Here is a 15,288-nt window from a genome sequence, read left to right on the forward strand (position 1 = left end):
GTGAAAGATAGAAATTTGGCACCTTGAGCAAAACAAACAGGGTATGGTGCTCTAGATTTCATGAAAAGGTTCCTTAACCCCTTGGTGCCAGCACCTCCCAGCCCTTTAAGGGTTTCAGAAGCCGGGAGGCGGGGTTTAGGGTCATCTGATTGCCGTGACACGTGACATCGAAAGAGGAGATCGGGACCTTTCCGTGAGTACCAGACATGTGTGCTGGGAACACGCAGGGTGAGCGCTCCCAGCACATATGTTTTTTTTAATAGAACACCCAGATGCCGGGAGGCCGCACATTTGCGTTCGGCCGGCGCCAAGAGGTTAAGTGGGATAGTATTATCTTGTACTTTAAAACAGACTGGACTATCAATGTCCGTGTGCAAAGTTCCTATTACATGCTATATTCTCAGTTTAAAAAGGTTTCAAGTTTCTGAAATTCATTAGGACCTCATGCACACAAACATTTTGAGGAAAAAAATATGTAATAACATAAAATTCTGCTGTTTTTCCCTGCCTGGGGAGTAATAGGTGGCGCATACAGCTGCGCCAAAAAAGTAAATGGCTGTACATGGCTGTACTCAGGCACACGCCGATGCTTTAGTGCAGCGGTGTAACCATGCATATGCTCATATGACATGCTCTCCAAATTTAGGATTTCCACGTTCAGGGAATACTTCATTTGCATATGTAGCAAGTAAATGAATAAAACTACCAGCAATTCTATTACTAGGCTGCAACTACTGTAGAGATAGCGCCAATGACTTGTAGTGTGACTTCAGGAGACAGCCATCAAGCTCACATGCAAGTGAGCACATGTGTTTTCTATCTCCTCTTTAAATACAGGTTAGTCACACTTGGTTTATCTTTGTTCAGTTTTTTGTTTGTTCTGACATTCACTTTCTCTTTTTAGTATCCTATATGTTAGTAACGGTAATTCGGTAATTGATGTGCTTTTCCATATTGTCTGCACTACTACTATAAAGAAAGTAATTATCTGTATAATGTGATCCATTTCTGTTTGTCACATTAAACTCAGAATGAGCAAGTTAGCTACATGTGTTTTCTGTCTCTTCTATAAATACAGATACTGCAGGCTGCATCTTTGTAATACCTCACACTCAGATCACCGATAATCCTGTAAGACATCTGCCTGCTTTTTTGCCAATGCACAAAAGCATTAGCGTATACCTGTGTATAGCTGCTGCAGTCATTCACTTATTTGGCTGGCTCAATGTGCAACCTGCAATTCCCTAGGTGTGGGAAAATACTGGAATTTTATACTAAAACATATCAAGCCTTGAACCATGCATATGCATGAGAACTAAACCAATTTGGTGCATTATTGCATTAGATTAATTTAATTTTCCTTCATGCATGTTAGGGTCATGAGGTTTAACACTAGCTCAACACTCTGCATTAAACAAGAAGGGAATGGTAGTAAGTTCTTACACCCTAAATGATGCAGCAGGGGGCATTTCTATTTAGTCTTAAGGAAACTTCAGTCCCTCACCATTTCAATAAATGTAGCTGGGCTTTAACTCTTTGTATCTGCAAACTATAGGTTATTGTTCTCTGGAAAGCATCCCTATGCTAGGCTCCTCATGCACATTCCTAGATCTGAGACCATGCTGTCATTGGTGCAGGTCTCTAACTAATAACTGGGAACTAGTCAGCTTGGTTCCCAATCATTTACTCGCCATAAGGTTTAACAACACAGTTCTTACACAACTTTCTGGGTTTTCAAGAGATAGCCCACCACTAGCTGAATTCTTAGAAATGTGGTACCCTGCCAGTTAGCTAGGCAGAGCGAGAACGTTTGTGAGAGATAGTCAGATACACAGATAGACAGTATAGAGGTGCTATTATAATGTGTAATTTATTATACACAAAATTGTTTACCCATATGGGAACAAACTAGATTATGTGAATACCCACTCACCATGCCTAGCTTAAATGAACCTTTTCCTTAAGTAATCTGATTAGCAGAAGAGGAAAGCCTACTGTGTAATGGCAAAGCTTCTGTAAGGGGATTTTTGTAAGAACATATCTAGTTCACAAAAAGCGATCTTAAATATGTAACAATGTATACGAGCCAATATCTGATATTCCAAATAGAGGTAATAACCATATTGCTGAATACCTAAAACCTTTTATATAGTTCATCTCTGCCTCTGACTGCCCCCTTCCCTTTTCATGGCATACTCTTTGCTGCCAATAATTCCACTTGCCTTTTTTTTTTCTTCAAGGATCATATATAATTTATTGCCAACGTCATTTACTCAATAGGGAATCATAGGAACCTTTAACACAACAAGTACAGTGTAATTACTATAGTTATGTCCTGCGTGCTTTTATAATAAGTTACCTGCTTCTACCAATTTATATTTTGCAGAGATCTGTTTAACTATTTCCTGAAAAGACCATTGTTTGCTTAGTTATAACACAAACAAGGATTTGATTAAATCTAATAATTTATTATAATATAATATAAAGTATCATTATAATATAATCTAAATAAAAATAATAAAACAGGTGCTGCAGCAGTCACAATGTATATATTTTTCAATATACTATATACAGAAAGAAAGATACTACAGAATTCCACAGAATTATTGTGTATATATATATACTGTATACACACACAATATTGCCAAAAGTATTCCCTTTACACGCATATGAAATTTAATGGCATCCCAGTCTTAGTCCGTAGGGTTCAATATTGAGTTGGCCCACCCTTTGCAGCTCTAACATCTTCACCTCTTCATGAAAGGCTGTCCACAAGGTTTAGGAGTATGTCAAAGGGAATGTGAGGTCAGGCACCAATGTCGGATGAGAAGGTCTCGCAGCCTCCACTCTAATTCATCCCAAAGGTGTTCTTTCAGGTTGAGGTCAGAACTCTGTGCAGGCCAGTCACCTTCCTCCATCCCAAACTCACTCATCCATGTCTTTATGGACCTCGCTTTGTGCACTGGTGCGCAGTCATGTTGGAACAGAAAGGGGCCATCCCCAAACTGTCCCAACAAAGATGGAAGCATAAAATTGTCCAAAATGTCTTGGTATGCTGACGCCTTAAGAGTTCCCTTCACTGGAACTAAAGGGCCAAGCCCAACCGTTGAGAAGCAACCCCACACCATAATCCCCCCTCCACCAAACTTTACACTTGGCACAATACAGTCAGGCAAGTACCATTCTCCTGGCAACCGCCAAACCCAGACACATCCATAGGATTGCCAAACAGAGAAGCCTGACTTATCACTCAAGAGAAAATGTCTCCACTGCTCTAGAGTCCAGTTGCGGCGTGCTTTACACCACTACATCCGACGCTTTGCATTTCACTTAGTGATGAAAGGCTTGGATGCAGCTGCTTATCCATGGAAACCCATTCCATGAAGCTCTGTGCACACTGTTGCTCAGTTAATCTGAAGGCCACATACAGTTTGGAGGTCTTTAGCTAGTGACTCTGCAGACAGTTGGTGATTTCTGCGCACTGTGTGCTTCAGCATGCACTGACCCTGCTCTGTCATTTTACGTGGCTACCACTTCGTGGCTGAGTTGCTGTTGTTCCCAGTTGCTTCCACTTTGTTATATTACTGCTAACAGTTGACTGTGGAATATTTAGTAGCGGGGAAATTTTCACAAACAAATGTTTGTAGAAGCAGTCTTGTTTCTTGGCCCCTTACAGTATATATAGTATATGCATACATTCTATGCATTAAGCTAAAAAAACCTTCTGTGTCACAGAATCCTCCCTGCCCTCCCTTATACCTATCTGAGCTCAAATTTGATCCAGCGCTGTGCATGAGAGCAGCAGATCTCTCCACTCTTTACCTCCTGACGGGGCAGATTGACAACAGCGGGAGCCAATGGCTCAATCAAATTCTGTGAATAGGTAACAGGGGAGCCAGGTGAGGCTTGGGAGCAAGCCCACATGAGTGCCCTCATAGCAAGTGGCTTGTTGTGGGGGCACTCTGAAGAGGGGAGGAGCCAGGAGTGCCAGCGGGGGACCCGCGAAGAGGAGCATCTGGGCTGCTCTGTGGAAAACTATTTCATAGAGCAGGTATGACATTTGTTATTTTAATTTTAAAAAATGGAATGCTTTACAACCACTTTATTATATCCAAGTTTCTAAAAAAATAAACTGTAGCGTGAACAAAACTGTCAGATACACATTTTGCCACTGCGCAAATTGTGAAAAGTTATAAACTACGGCCCACGGACCAAATGGGGCATGCAACAAGATTTTATCCAGACTGATATAAAAGGGGACTTTGATGGGCACTATAATGTATGAGGGACTCTGATATAAGGGGGATTCTGATGTAGTGGGGACTTTGATGGGGACTCTAATATAAGGGGCCAAGGCTTTGGGGCCAATTTATTCAGGAATATGTATGATTTGTTTACTGAAGTGTTATTCTGTTTAAATTTAATTCACTCAATTATAAAATTTGTACAGAAAAGTTTGGAGACCCCAATTGAATACATTTTTGGAAGATGGATTCTTCAGTGTTCAGGCTTGTAGTACCATTTCTAACATTATAGCTACTGGTTTGACTTAAAGTAGACCTGTACTACTAGAAAAAATAAATAGGAATCTTGCATAAAAAGCACTGTAAGCAGTCAGAGCTTAATTTATCTAAACTTAATTTATTTTAACCTATTCCATTCTGCAACTAGACAGCTTGAAAATTCCGATGTATGTTTTACTTTCTGAAAATTAAAACTTGTATGTGGTTGTGCAAGCCTCTGCACCTTCTCATTGGACCGTACTTGGGCCTGCTCAGAAACCTCTCCCTAAAATGTGGTAGGCAGGATGATGTATCATGAGTGCTTAATATCTGGAAGTACTGGGTTTTCCTCTGTCTTTGGAACAGTGCAGTGAAGGTAAGTTCAGGCTGCTTATGGTGCCTCTTATGCAGCAAACCTGATGTTTTGTAGAATATGTGCAAAAAACAGGTTCTCTTAAGTTCTAGCCCTTAAATTGACTCTACTTAACACAGCTATTTGGCTGTGCATGTGACGTTATGTGTAAATAATATTGTGCCTGCTTACAGCATACTGAGTGAGAAGTTAGAATTATTATTGACAGTTAGCAGTGAACAATGGTAATTAGCACTATCTATGACTTAAATGGATGAGGATGATTGTGATGCTATGCTTATGACTTTTTATCACTGAATGAGACTAGCTCCCAAAGCACTGTGACTAATGATGGCACTGATTGGAAGTGTCCAGTATCAGAGCACTTTGGAATTGGTGATTGTTGTGCCCCACAATGCTTTAATATACTAATTATAAATTCCTGCTTGATTGTCTGTGGAATTGTTCAGACAAACACTGGGGAAATACTGGAAGGGCATGCAGGTCCACATGGGAGAGCAAGTGAAAATGCACAAAATCTTTGTGAATATCCACATTTGAAAATGACACAATAAAGGTTAAGTCCTAGTTCATGCGAATCAATCAGCTCATATCAATCCATGAGCTCATCAAATCTGTATAGCATTATTTAGAACAATCCCATCTAAATAACAAGGCTTGGTCTCACCTTTAGGACCTGCTCTAGGTTCTCCAGTTTGGCTTGGAGCTGGTACTTCTCCTTCACAGCCAAATCTCTTTCTTTGGTGACTATAGTGAGGGTTTCTCGAAGCTGTTCATAGTCCAACTTCACCTGTTAGGAACAAAAAGGAATATTCACATTGATTAAGAAAAGATTTACATGGGAAAAGTATACTTTGATTCACAGAAGATAGAAAAAAAACTATACATATGATACAGAGCTTTATAACTTGCATATATTGCAAAGTTGTTTTTTTATGTGAAAATAGCTAAACAAACAAATTGGGGTTCATTTTCTAAAGACAAATATGCTGTTCACTTTGGAAAGGAATTAGCACTTTGCAATGGAATTTTCTTTTATCTGCTGAGTGCCATCATCCAGTCATGTGCAACCAAAAGACTACTTTTTAAAATTTTCTTTACTCCTGAATGGGTATTGTTTGCAATGTTAATTTTCACTGCATTGACTAAGCTAAGGGAAAATTCCCTTTCAAAGTAAATAGCCTACTTGCCTTTAGTAAATCAACCCTATTTACACTACAAATTTCAATTTGTCTTTCATCCTATTAGTAACACAGTTTTATCAGATGGAATGGATATACAATACTGGCACACATAAGCAATCTCATCTGTATGTTTTCCCTTTATATTAGTATTCTTTTGCTGCAGGTGCAATATATTGAGAAGCAATGACGAAGCCACATGATTCACTAAATGTCATTTGCCCAAAATTAATAGAAATAAAAAAAAAAAGGTTCACCTAAAATGTTTTGCAATTGAACTTACTTTACATAGAAATTATTAGATGAATATCTTAGGCACTTATGAATTCTGTTTGTTTTGTGCACATTATGGATTAACTGCTATGATAGCAGATCTGGGGACAGTGTTTTCTATCAGTTTGACCAATCTTTCACTATACAGTTCTCCAGACAGACAGATTTCACATCAAATCTTATGTTTTATGCTCTGCAAATGCCTTTCGGCTTCCACAGACTCTTAAACCTGTGCTATGATAAATCAGTTGTTACACGTGCGCATAAAAAATTTCAGAAAGCTCTCTTTGTATTTAGTATAGGAGACATGCAGCCCATTGACTGGGACAAACAAACAGTCTAAATAGTCTAAATAACCAGTGTTGCAGCTAAAGCTAGACTCCAAGCAAGCCACTTAGGCTCGGTTCACACTATCCGACTCCAAAGTCATGTGATTTCCCATGCAAATATGGAGTATGGCTTTGATGCGCCTTTACACTCTATGGATCTAAGTCACATCAAAAGTTGGACCAAAGTAGTGCAAGCACCTTTTCAAAGTTCCTGTGACAAGTCACACCAATTTTAACAGGTGTCATTGAATAGAATGGGCTGCAACTTGTCATGCAACTTTGATGTCCAAAGCCGAGTAACAAGTCACACAAGTGTGAATGAGTCCTAATAATTCATTACAATACAAATATTTGAAAAATTATGCCCACCAAAGGTAATTCCATAGTATCTTGTAATCCAGGCATTTCAGCCACATAACATAGCCAGATTCTTGACCTGCTAATAATAAAGCTTACCTGTAGGTAAAATGAATATCTCCTAAACGTGCACCATTCAGGAGATATTTGCTCCTTTTGACAGCGGGCGCATGTGCGCTGAAGGAATGGCATTGTCTTGCTGTTCCTTCAGAGCACTGTACCGTGGCCTGGGACTCATGGTTTGGCCAGTCAGTTGGCCGAAGCTTGTGAACCCAGAATTAAGACCGGATGAACATGCTAATATGCGATGCATACTAGCACATGACATTACCTTGCAGGGGAAAACGTTTTTTTTTTTTCAAGTGCGGTTTATTACCACTTTAAGATCATAGCCCCACTCCGCTGATTTGACAATGAAGTAGCAGCAGCACACAAGTCGTCACTTAGCTCAGTCTGTTCTGTTCTCCTGTCAGCATGTTCCCTGTCAGCAACTGTTCACTGCACAACATTACCCTTCCTCTCCTATTCTGAATGCTAAAGTGCACAAAATTACATAAATCTGATAACAAAACAAAGTAAAGAACTTACAAAAGGAGCATAATAAATAATAAAAATAACAATTATGTAACTGCATGAGTTGTTGTACTGATAAATCTGATTGAAGCCCAACTCCAGAAGAACCTCTCCCAATTTTCATTGCTGTCTGTGTCCTTATTTCTCATCACTTCTTGTTTTTGTGACACCAGGGCAAGAAATGAAAGGGTGCAGGTGTCATGAAGACTCACAAAGCAATAAAAACCTGATAGATGTTACAAACCCTTATCTACTCTACTAAATAACTGCAAGGCTAAAGAGGCCTGTATCCCCTTGCTGCATGCTGTGCCCCTTTCCCCTGTCCTCTATAATACTAACGTGTCCCTACAGATTAGAAGGGGCATACTAATTATTCATTTATTATATAATGAGCAGGGCCCTCTGTTTCTTCTTGTATCAAATTATATTGTAACTATATTGTCTACCTTCATTTTGTAAAGTGCTGCACAAACTGTTGGCGCTATATAAATCCTGTATAATAATAATATTACACAGTAGGTACTTGTATAGCTTCATCAATTTATGCAGTGATTTATTGTACATATACATTGTACATTCACATCAGTCCCTGCCCTCAAAGAACTTACAATCTAAGGTCCCTAAATTACATTTAAAAATACTAGGGCCAATTTTAGACAGGATCCAGTTAATCTACCAGCATGTCTTTGGTGTGTGGGAAGAAACTGAAGTACTGAGAGGAAACCCAAGAAGTCACAGGGAGAACATGCAAACTCCAAGCAGGTAGTGCTGTGGGTGTGATTCAAACTGATGACCCTAGTGCTGCTATTGCTAACGTCCAAATGTATGTGTCAGATGCTAAAGATTCTAGTGGCACTTCTAGCTCTGCAAGTTACAATTACTTGATGTAGCGGAGGTTCTAATGGCAATAAGACTGTATTTTTCAATGTGTATATCAACTTTTTACTCTAATAACAGTGCCAGTTAAAATCTCCCAAACAGGTATAAAAATAGCAAAAGAAAAACAAAATATTGAACCCTCCCCCCCAACCAGTGCTGGAACAAGGTCATCCAGCACCCAGGGAAAAGATGCCAAACTGTGCCCCCCCCCCTTCATTATTAGTGACAGCAGCATCACTACTTCTTTCAGCCTAGTGCAGGAAGCGGCCAGGAGAAAGCAGGGAGGAGGTGCAGGTTGTGTTTTCTCTCCCCCTTCTTCTTCCTGCTAGTGCAATGATCCTGTATTCCTATACACACAGATGCCAACTTCCCAATACAGGAGTGCTGCTCTGGCAGGAAGAAGAAGGCGGAGGGAACACAACTGGCACCCCCTCCCTGCTCTCTCCTGGACACATCCAGCACTGAACTGACAGGAGTAGTGATGCCGCTGTCACTATTCCTGTCAGCCTTGTATCAAAATGAACTCACTACATGCCACCCCATCCCTGCACCCAGGGCAGCCACCATTCCTGCCTACCCCTTGTCCCAGCCATGCCCCCACCCCCCATACATAGCAAAAAACAGAAAAGAAAGTGTCAGAAAAGTATAACTGGCAACTAACTTGACAACCAGGGAGATTTTTCGCCTGCATGGGTTGCCCAAGGTGATTGTCTCGGACCTCGGGAGTCCGTTCGTGTCCAGATTCTGGCGCGCCTTCTGCTCCCAGTTAGGTATTAGTCTCTCCTTTTCTTCAGCCTACCACCCGCAGTCCAATGGGGCTGTGGAGCGTTCCAATCAGGCCTTAGAACAATTCCTTCGGTGTTATATCTCGGACCATCAGGACGATTGGGCCGATCTCCTGCCTTGGGCAGAGTTTGCCAGGAACTCAGCGGTCAACTCCTCCTCCGGGATGTCTCCCTTCATGGCCAACTATGGGTACCAACCCGCGGTATTACCTGAGAGGTTCTCACCACAGGACATTCCGGCTGTGGAGAAAAATAATAAGGGATCCTCCTGCGCTCATGGGAATAATTGACAAAATACAGCTGCTGTCACTTAGCTGATACCAATAAGTGCAAAATAAAATTAAAAATTAGTGAAGCGCTTGTATCACATGAATACAATCATGTATCTCCATATAGTGTAATTATAAATCAAAGTGACCACTATATATAATAAATGTGTGTTGACTCCCTCTAGTGGAAAGAAAAAATAGTGTCAACCAAAATAGCTAAATAACACACATTAGGAAACTAAATATATAGTGCATAAATCAAATATAATAAACAGAATATATATACGTGAAAACAGAATATTGGCCACATACAATAGTGTCTAAATTATACATAAATAATATATGCCATAAGTGAACAAGACAATATCAAAGGTGAAAAAAATATTCCATGCATGTGACTGTGCTTTAAGCTGGAACACACACGTGATCTCCACTTCTAAGTGCAAGTACTCTCCTTCAAATGGCAGCAATGCCTGCTCACCTCCCTTCCTCGACCCACACAGGGCCTCAAAGCAGTTACCACCTCAGTGGTGTATTCCTCTGGCAGACTCCTTATTCCTCCTCCTCTCTTATGCAACTCATAAAAAGACAAGAAAGCCTTCCATAGTGTGGTAAATTTAATAGGCAAAGTTAAAAGTTACAAAGTTTTCCACTCACATGCTCCTTTCCATAAAAAAGCGTTTTTCCCAGCCTGTGGGTAGATGTGCATGCACCTGGGGGAATCCAATATGGCCACTGTGTCCGGACATACGTCACCAGGAAGTAGACAAACCGACGCGTAGCGTCACGTGCGTCGTGACTTCATCAGGGTTCTTCCCACCCTGATGAAGTCACGAAGTCGCGTTTTTCCCACCCTGATGAAGTCACGACGCACGTGACGCTACGCGTCGGTTTGTCTACTTCCTGGTGACGTATGTCCGGACACAGTGGCCATATTGGATTCCCCCAGGTGCATGCACATCTACCCACAGGCTGGGAAAAACGCTTTTTTATGGAAAGGAGCATGTGAGTGGAAAACTTTGTAACTTTTAACTTTGCCTATTAAATTTACTACACTATGGAAGGCTTTCTTGTCTTTTTATGAGTTGCATAAGAGAGGAGGAGGAATAAGGAGTCTGCCAGAGGAATACACCACTGAGGTGGTAACTGCTTTGAGGCCCTGTGTGGGTCGAGGAAGGGAGGTGAGCAGGCATTGCTGCCATTTGAAGGAGAGTACTTGCACTTAGAAGTGGAGATCACGTGTGTGTTCCAGCTTAAAGCACAGTCACATGCATGGAATATTTTTTTCACCTTTGATATTGTCTTGTTCACTTATGGCATATATTATTTATGTATAATTTAGACACTATTGTATGTGGCCAATATTCCGGCTGTGGAGAACCATCTTGCTGCCCTGCGTTCTTCATGGGGGCAGATCCAGAGGGCTTTGAGGGACTCGGCTCAGCGTCAGAAGTTCCAGGCTGATCGCAGACGGTTGCCCGCTCCTTCATACCAGGTCGGCGATCGGGTGTGGTTGTCTACTTGTAACCTCAATCTTTGGGTGCCCACACCCAAACTAGCTCCCCGTTTTGTCGGTCCTTTTTGCATTCTCCACAAGGTGAATCCGGTGGCCTATGCCCTTGCCCTTCCACTTGGGATGCGGATCTCCAATATCTTTCATGTATCCCTGTTGAAACCTCTGATCTGCAATCGCTTCACTACCTTTCTGCCTCGGCCCCGTCCCATTCGGGTTGACGGTCATGAGGAGTATGAGGTGAGCCGGATCCTGGACTCTCGATTGGTGCGCGGCCGATTACAGTTCCTGGTTCATTGGCGCGGTTATGGTCCCGAGGAGCGCTCCTGGGTTCCTTCCGCGGATGTCCATGCTCCTGCCCTCCTCCGCGCTTTTCATACCCGCTTTCCTCAGAAACCTTTTGTTGAGCCGCGGAGGGGGAGGGGCCCTTGAGGAGGAGGTACTGTCAAGGTCCTACCTTTTCCCAGAGGTTATGTTACTCCATGTGCTGGCATCCATCTTGGATTTCTGCTGAGCATGGTGGGAATCTTTTATGCCTTCAGGTCTCTGAGGTCCATCCCCCAGAGGGGTGTGGCTGAGTACATATAAGCCTGTGATCCGCACATGCTCTTTGCACTTGTGTCTTGTGTCTTTGTCTTGCTACAGCTCTGTGTATACGCTCGTGACTCTTCTGGTATCTGACTCGGTTTGTGACTAAGACCATTCTCTGTGTTTTCCTTCGATCTGATCTTCCGTTGCTGAACCCGGCCCGTGACCTGTGATTCTCTGTCTACTGTTCTGTACCGTTTTGTCCCGTTCTTGTCGACCCGGCCTGCCTGACTACGCTATTGTCATTCTCACCAGCTACACGCCATTGGCGGCGGCCATTACCGCAGCCGGGGTTTCTCGGGGGCCGCGACCTGGTTCCTGGCTGCGTCAAGTCCATCCCCACCATCAGGGGCCCTGGTGAAGGGCAGCCTGGGACTTAGACTCCGCGCCCTGAGGGACTTCGGTCTGTTGGTGGTGGTTGTCGTCAGCCAGTGCGTTACCCTGCCACTAGGCCTACCTGTCCGTTCCACAGCCGTGCCCTGACACAAATACACAGAACAAATTAAAAAAAGGACTTTAACGAGATCAGTTCTTTTTCTCAAAATACAATACAATCTGAACCAGAAATAAAAGCTTTTCCCCAGTGGTGCTATAGGTACTCCATCCTCTGTGTGCTGTCATTGTAATCTGTACTGTCAATAACATGGTACAGTAGAGAGGGTGGACATAGACAAGTCATTTTTCAGGGGTGTCAGCAGATTGATAATCTGTGCTTCCACTGCAAGTAGACTGGGTAAAATAGTTCATTTTGTGCTTTCCATGGTTTATCATTTTAAAATAATATCCAGCTTTCCTATTCTCCTTTGATGCTGCTGGGAAAGCTTCAAAATTGGACTGCAGACCATAGACAGCTAAAGTGCTGGAATGACTTCATTATATAGTGGTCTTGTGATGCCACATGACAAGGTAACAATTGCATGTTATCATAAATTGCCTCCCTTTCCTTAATTCAAACAAACTGTGCATGTTCCAGAAACGCAACTCTCTGGAACCTGACAGAGTCATATGGGTGACACACGCATTCTATAAACCAGAGGAGGTCATTTGCATTTAGTAAATTACAATCACATCATGTAAGAAAGAAAGTAATAAAGACCTACTCAAGCGTACAAATAAAATATGTCATGATACAGATGTAAAAATCTTTGCTGGGGCTAAAAACATAATGAAAAGGAACTCATAAGTCATGTTTTGGCTTGCATCGTGAGGAAAACCAAGCAATCTTCCTATAAACACACAACCACAAGATGAATATGATGAAAAAAGTAAAACAAACATTACAATTACTAGATTAAAGGATATGTTCACCTTTTGATCAAAATTAATAAATGCACATTTTTTGCAGGTAAAAAAATGTGCATTTATTATTTTTGGTTGCAGGAGCCTGTAAAGCATTGCACCACTGATCAGCAGATTGCTAGTGCCATGCAGGTCTCCTACAGACCTGTCAGTATATCTGCTTGCCCGTACGGGATGCACGGGCAAGCAGATATACTGACAGGAATATTCAATGAACTACAATGGTATTCCACAGTGCCCTGGTAGTTCATTGAGAACTAAAAGACAACAGCTGCTAAGGCTGTCGGGACTTGTAGTTCATTTGTGGCAGCACCCAAATATTGCAGAGTTCCCCTTTAAGCTTTCTGTGGCAGCACCCAAATATTGCAGAGTTCCCCTTTAAGCTTTAACATTTCTAAAAGCATCTGTTTGCAGAACCAAGTGATCAGCTTACTTCCTCCACCTCATTTCCTGTGGTACAACATGTTCCAGTCTAGCAGCTGACAACCTAACTTTCAGTTGCTGATATTTTATCTAAATGTGAACCACAAAGGCTTTATCCTGAACTACTCAGAATGTATTTTAAAAGGTTTTTTTTTTTTTTTTTTTAAAAAAGGAAATTTATGCATTGTGACGCAATTGTTGATATATACACTATGTACGATACCTTGCAAGGCACAAATCTGGCTAAGTAAATTAACCAGCTGGTAAATAAAAAGCATGTTTTCCTCAAGTCCATGTCCGGAGCTTTCCTGGAATTCCCAAAGTTGCCATTACACATTACTTCACAGAACACTGTGAATGAATGACATGGCCCTGTGGACGGGAAGTTCTCCCCATACTTCTGTCATGTGGGGGGGGGGGGGCAATGAGCATGATAAATGATCAGCTTGCACACATTTGAGTCATTTTTGCAGCATTTATCTTGAAGAGACACGTCAATTTCAATGATAATCTTCATATATACAGTTGTGTTCAAAATAATAGCAGTGTGTTGAAAAAAGTGAATAAAGCTCAAAATCCTTCTAATAGCTTTTATTTCCATACACACAAATGCATTGGGAACACTACACATTCTATTCCAAATCAAAACACGAAGAAAAATATATCAAATTTGTGTTGTTCCTCTAAGAAAATTGAAGAAAAGTGAATATTAGACTATTCAAAAAAATAGCAGTGTTTGTATTCTTCTTTACAAACTCAAACAGTCACTATATAAACTGAAAAAATGTTTGAAGATTTTGCTTTCCTTTGAATCACTTAATTAATATTTAGTTGTATAAGAACTGTTTCTGAGAACTACTGTACATCTGTGTTGCATGGAGTCAACCAACTTCTGGCACCTGTGAACAGGTATTCCAGCCCAGGATGATTGGACTACATTCCACAGTTCTTCTCTATTTCTTGGTTTTGCCTCAGAAACTGCATTTTTGATGTCACCCCAAAAGTTTTCTATTGGATTAAGATCCGGGGATTGGGCTGGCCACTCCATAACGTCAATCTTGTTGGTCTGGAACCAAGATGTTGCACGTTTACTGGTGTGTTTGGGGTCGGTGTCCTGTTGGAACACCCATTTCAAGGGCATTTCCTCTTCAGCATGAGGCAGCATGACCTCTTCAAGTATTCTAATGTATTCAAACTGATCCATGATCCCTGGTATGCCATAAATAGGCCCAACACCATAGTATGAGAAACATCCCCATATCATGATGCTTGCACAACCATGCTTCACTGTCTTCACAGTGTACTGTAGCTTGAATTCAGTGTTTGGGGGTCGTCTGACAAACTGTCTCTGGCCACTAGACCCAAAAAGAACAATCTTACTTTCATCAGTCCACAAAATGTTGCGCCATTTCTCTTTAGGCCAGTCAATGTGCTCTTTGGCAAATTGTAACCTCTTCAGCACATGTCTTTTTTTCAACAGTGGGACTTTGCGGGGGCTTCTTGCAGATAGCTCGGCTTCACATAGGCGTCTTCTAATTGTAACAGTACTCACAGGTAAATTTAGACCTTCTTTGATCTTCCTGGAGCTGATTGTTGGCTGAGTCCTTGCCATTTTGGCTATTCTTCTATCCATTCGAATGGTAGTTTTTCACTTTCTTCCACGTCTTTCAGGTTTTGGTTGCCATTTTAAAGCATTTGCGATCATTTTAGCTGAGCAGCCTATCATTTTCTGCACTTCTTTATATGTTTTCCCCTCTCCAATCAACTTTTTAATCAAGGTACGCTGTTCTTCTGAACAATGTTTGGAACGACCCATTTTGCTCAGAATATCAGAGAGAAATGCACTGTAACCAGCATGTACAACATTTGCTGCCTTCCTTCCTTAAATAAGGGCAATAATTGCCACCTGTTTTTCAAAGAATGACCTCCCTAATAGAACTCCAC

General features: G+C 41.5%; 1 protein-coding gene across 19 annotated transcripts in view; it reads right to left on the reverse strand.

The window, feature by feature from the left end:
* The window catches only part of RIMBP2 (RIMS binding protein 2), a 593,145-nt gene that overhangs the window by 157,094 nt on the left and 420,763 nt on the right, over positions 1-15,288 (reverse strand). For all 19 annotated transcript variants that reach the window (XM_089653728.1, XM_089653746.1, XM_089653735.1 and 16 more), the window contains exon 8: positions 5,543-5,665. In XM_089653728.1, coding sequence (XP_089509854.1) covers positions 5,543-5,665 — 123 coding nt within the window. The remainder of the gene's footprint in view (positions 1-5,542; positions 5,666-15,288) is intronic.

The sequence above is a fragment of the Staurois parvus genome, unplaced genomic scaffold (genome assembly GCF_062004578.1).
Source record: "Staurois parvus isolate SC_StPar_1 unplaced genomic scaffold, SC_StPar_1.0 ptg000719l, whole genome shotgun sequence".
NCBI classification, from domain to species: Eukaryota; Metazoa; Chordata; class Amphibia; order Anura; family Ranidae; genus Staurois; species Staurois parvus.